This window comes from Corvus brachyrhynchos, unplaced genomic scaffold (genome assembly GCF_000691975.1).
Source record: "Corvus brachyrhynchos isolate BGI_N302 unplaced genomic scaffold, ASM69197v1 scaffold46, whole genome shotgun sequence".
Taxonomy (NCBI): Eukaryota; Metazoa; Chordata; class Aves; order Passeriformes; family Corvidae; genus Corvus; species Corvus brachyrhynchos.
In genome coordinates this window covers 6,758,475-6,763,276 of record NW_008238838.1, presented here as the reverse complement: position 1 = coordinate 6,763,276, position 4,802 = coordinate 6,758,475, and the positions used below count along the sequence as shown (strand labels likewise).

The 4,802-nt window shown below is 59.2% G+C and overlaps 1 protein-coding gene across 1 annotated transcript in view; it reads right to left on the bottom strand.

Annotated features, from left to right (window-relative positions):
* Positions 1-4,802, bottom strand: part of PHLDB1 (pleckstrin homology like domain family B member 1) — a 19,174-nt gene that overhangs the window by 6,905 nt on the left and 7,467 nt on the right. The window contains exons 8-11 of the mRNA XM_017738393.1: positions 4,527-4,793; positions 3,331-3,783; positions 3,067-3,204; positions 866-994 (exon numbers count right to left, since the gene is read on the bottom strand). Of these exons, the coding sequence (XP_017593882.1) occupies positions 866-994; positions 3,067-3,204; positions 3,331-3,783; positions 4,527-4,793 (987 nt within the window). The remainder of the gene's footprint in view (positions 1-865; positions 995-3,066; positions 3,205-3,330; positions 3,784-4,526; positions 4,794-4,802) is intronic.

Below are 4,802 nucleotides of genomic sequence, written 5' to 3'. Positions count from 1 at the left end.
TGAACCACATATGGGCTAAAGCTGTGCCCTGACAGATAGCAAAACACCATGTGCCAGTATAACCACCAACATGCAACACTGTGCCACCAAGCCTACAGGTGGCAAAGCCCCCACAGACGAGCACCATGCTGGACAAACTCCTGTGTGCCCTTCCAGCCTTCAGGCACCGACAGCACATGGCAGCCCTCAGCTCCGGGCCTGCTGGTGCCACCCTGGCCGCCACTGCACCATGCACCCCATGGAGATGTGTTTCATCCTGCTCTGTGAGCCGGGCAGCCAGTGCTCTTGTGGCACAGTGCTGATGTGGTGGCTCCTGAGGGCTCCCACACACAGACACTGCTCCATTGCCCCCCTGCCCACTATACACCAGAGCCTCCTCCAGCATGTGGGTGCCTGGCTGGAGCAGGCTGTGGCAATGTGGGTTTATTTGGGGAGGCACCAGCCATGGGCTGGGGAAAGTCAACCACTTCCAGAAAACACCGGATAATAGGAAAAAGTGCTGAGGACTAGTAGTAACATAGATCAACATCACTGTGTAAATAAACGTTCTCAGGAAAGAGCTGGAGGCAGGCAGATGAGGATGCAGCAGCCCCCAAGACTCCCCAGCCTTTGCAGGGCAGGGTCCATGCTCGTGCCCTGCCCGGTCCCGAGGAGCTCTGCCGAGCCGGTCCCGCGGAGCTCTGCCGCGCGGCGCCCCGGGCCCGGGCGAGCGGCAAGCTTACCAGGACGATGGTGCCCGGTGCCAGCCAGCTCCAGCCCGGGTGCGACGCTCCCAGTGCGGCCCCGGCTGGCAGGGAAGAGCTGGCCTAAGCTGGAGCGGAGGGAGGTGGGCCATGGTCCGGGAGGGGTGGGGGGAGACACTGACCCTTCGCATCTGCTCCCGCAATTGCTCCCGCATTGACTCGGGGCACTTATCAAGGTGGCTCTTCGACTCATGGTAAAGCGCCCGGAGTTGCTCTAGCTCCTTCCTTTCAGCATCAACCTTTGCCCTTTCCTGAATCAGGGGAGAACAAGACAAAACAAAAAAAAAAGAAAAAGAAAAAGGAAAAAAAAAAGAAAGAAGAGAGAAAACACACATCTCAAATGGGCGCCATGCAGAAGCTGTGAGTTAGAGAGGAGCTCAGCTGGAGACAGAGGGGGCTCAGGAGAAGGAGCATCATGGCAGCTACAGGGGGATCGAGAGATCAAGAGACACAGGAGCTGGGGCCAGGCAGTGTTAGAGCGGTTACAGCCAAACCTTGACCTCAGCTTTGTGTTTCCAAAAACAAACTTGCAGGCAGCAGAAAGATCAATGCTGACAGCATGGTTAATGTCATCCCAATCCTGCACACAGCTGCATCACATGCACCCTCTGAATAACCACTAGCTGGCTTTGTTAACTGCTACTCAGGATACTGCCAGTTAGGAACGGAATGAACTGGCCCTGAGTGCAGCCTGAGGGCATGGACCACCCTCATCCGTCAGAAGGAGAGGGTTGCCCAGGGGGCAGCAGTGGAAACAGAAGGCTGTGGTCCAGCAAGATCTACTCAGGCTATGCTGAGTCAGCAGCAGAGTAGACACTTGCTCCTGGGCCTGGGATGAGGGGCCTGGCCACAGGAGCAGTAAAATGGGGCCAGCAATACTGGACAGGCATAGGGGAACCACCTGCAGGTCTGGCAGCACCATACAGGGGCTTGGCACTGAGAAATGCTTGCTGCAAGGAATCCTGTGCTCCACACAGATGGGACATCATGAAAAGGGCTATGAGGGGACATGCTGGCAGGGAGGCAAGGCTGGCACAGGCAGGTGCGGGCGTGGACCCCCCTCATCCGTCAGAAGGAGAGGGTTGCCCAGGGGGCAGCAGTGGAAACAGGAGGCTGTGGTCCAGCAAGATCTACTCAGGCTATGCTGAGTCAGCAGCAGAGTAGACACTTGCTCCTGGGCCTGGGATGAGGGGCCTGGCCACAGGAGCAGTAAAATGGGGCCAGCAACACTGGACAGGCATAGGGGAACCACCTCCTGCAGGTCTGGCAGTACCATACAGGGGCTTGGCATTGAGAAATGCTTGCTGCAAGGAATCCTGTGCTCCACACAGATGGGACATCATGAAAAGGGCTATGAGGGGACATGCTGGCAGGGAGGCAAGGCTGGCACAGGCAGGTGCCCGAGGAGAGGAGCTGTGGATTGCCTGGGGGCTCCTGAACATGCAGAGTTATCAGAGGTGATGGCAGAGTTCAGAGCAGGCACTGTTAGTGCGAGTAGTGCAGGTGGGTTAGGAAAGTCCAGGCCCCCCAACAGCCCCGGCCCCCACAGCCATGGGGCTGGCCAGACCCCGAGGGACGCTGGTGCCACATCATGGTGGCACAGAGCTGCTGGTGGGACCCCAGCACAGGCTGCAGAGGGACAATGACTTCAGGCAGCAGGCAACCGAATCCCAGCATCTCTTCTGCCACAGAGCAGCTTGTCCAAGGCCATGCCACATTGCCTGCAAGGCTGTGGGATAACCAGCAACCAGCAGCTGGGATAAATGTGCCACACACGCAGCATCATGGGTGCCTTCAAGCAGTAACTGCACCACAGACAACATCATGGGAAAGGGGACCAGGACCCCCTCCTAAAGCCACCAAGTTAAACAGTGGTTTCCCAGCCACCTCCATCAAGCTGAACGCTACAGCAACAGCTGCCATCACACACGAAGGTGCAGCAGAGTGAGGTGACTTGCTGCAAGACATAGTTCCCTAGCAAGGGCAGGTAATGGGGAGTGCCAAGGCCTCTGCTTTGGCACTGCCCACCACAGGCAGCAGCCATCCAGAAAGCCTCACACCAGTCTTGCTGCCAGAGCAACAGGCAGCAGCCAAAATGCTTCCTGAGCATTGGCCCTGCTCTCCTCCAGCAGGGCTGTTTGACCAACCCCAGGCAGACAGACAGATCCTCCCACAACGCACACCACAGGGGCTGCTCCCAAAAGCCTCTGTGGAGCCCAGGGTCTGGAGAACGTGTCCGCATGGGAATGCTGCAGCACTGGCTGTGAGTGCCAGGGAGGGTATGGTACAGCTGGTGACAACAGGAACCTGTGACTGGGCTCACCTTGTCCCGCTCCTTGCGGATGCTGGCGTCCAGGCTGGAGAGCTTCTCCTGCAGCTGCTGCACTGCTTCCTGCTCCTGCCGCAGCCGCAACACCTCTGATTCCCGCTCACCCTGCAGCAGTGCCCGCTCCATCTCTGCCTGGACAGGCAAAGCAATATCAGGATGGCTGCTCCAGCTGGATCTAGCTCATACCCTTAGGATTCAGTGCTGACTGGTGAGGGCAGCAAGCAGCAAGGGACCCAGCAGTGTCCCCTGACCCCTAACCTCTCGTGACGTCTCCTGCAGCTGCTGCTCCAGCTCCTTGACACGGCCCTTCAGCTGGTCCAGGCGTCCGAGGACGCTGGCGCGCTCCTCCTCCAGCCGCTGCGCCTCCTTGGCCCGGGGGCCCGTCAGCTTCTCGTGCTGTGGAGAGGGCCAATTGGCATGGCACAGCACAGCACGGCGTGGTGCAGAATGGCACAGCTGTCCCCTCACCTCGTGGTGGGTACTCTCAGTGCTGCTGCACTCCTCCTTCAGGTTCTCCTCATCCGACCGCTCCAGGATCTCCCTCTGCTGCAGCTCTTCGACAGCATGGCCCAGAGCCATGGCACCCCTGGGCACCCACCGGCCAGCATCTGTGTCACCAGCCAGGAGCCTGTGCACGTCACCTGGCTCAGTGCCATCTGTCTTGGTGTACTCAGCACAGAGGTTCAGGATGGTCTCCAGGCGCTGCCGCTCCTGTGGGGAAGAATGGTCAGCAAGGTACCCATCCAGCACATGCTGTGGCAGGAGCAGACGGAACCCCGTGACAACGGTGGCCACCAGAATACGGGCCCGCACGCTGGGATGGGCAGCCAACATTACAAAGCGCAATGCAGCCAGCTCGACCCCACACCAGAACCAGGCACTCGATGTGCTGGGATCTTGAGACAGACTAATTACAGGCAGCAGTGGCTGCCCGCTATTTCCAGGCGGTGACTCATGCTGCCTGCACCAGGCGTGAGTCAGAGCTGAGCAAACAGGGCCCTGGCGGCTCGGCCTGCAGGACTGGCAGAAACACCGCAAACCTCACCCAGGCAGATGCCATCTCCATAAAAACTCCATCAGCCCTAAACCGATGTCCACAATGTCCACAGAGCCATGGCACCACCACCAGCAGATGGGCCCTGGCAGGGATGGACAAGATATGGGGAGTTTTGCAAAGGCAGGGCCACCACCGTTTTAGCCAGCAGCCCTGGGGCCATGCTGGTCCCAGGCAGCTTCCACAGGCTGCTGTAACTTGGGGGCTTTGTATTCCTGGAGAGCTGCTGAGCACCGATGGCTGCTCCTGGCCATAATACCCCTGGATAAGCCAGCAGCCTGGCAGCTGTGGCAAATCCCCAAAAGGGAAAGGCAGTGTTTTAAAGCAGCAAATGACAAAAGGTATTTGCAACGGGGGTGTCCCACACTCAAATGTGTCCCCTCCCAGCCCCAAGGCTCACCAGGCGCTCCATCTCCTGCTCCCGAACCCGCTCCTGCCGCTGCCGCCGATGGTACTCCAGCAGTTCGTCCTCATTGTCACTGATCTCAGTGATGCTATTCTTGCGCTCCCGTGATCCTGCTGGCAGCCGTGGGTTCCCCAAAGGCTTCCGGGGGGTGCGGGGGCTCTGCTGGGGCGAGGGCACAGCTGGGGAGCCCAGCCCATACGTTGGGCTCAAACTACTGAAGAAACTGGGACGGCGTGCGGGGTTCTCTGCCAGCAGTGGGGGGGAGCGGCG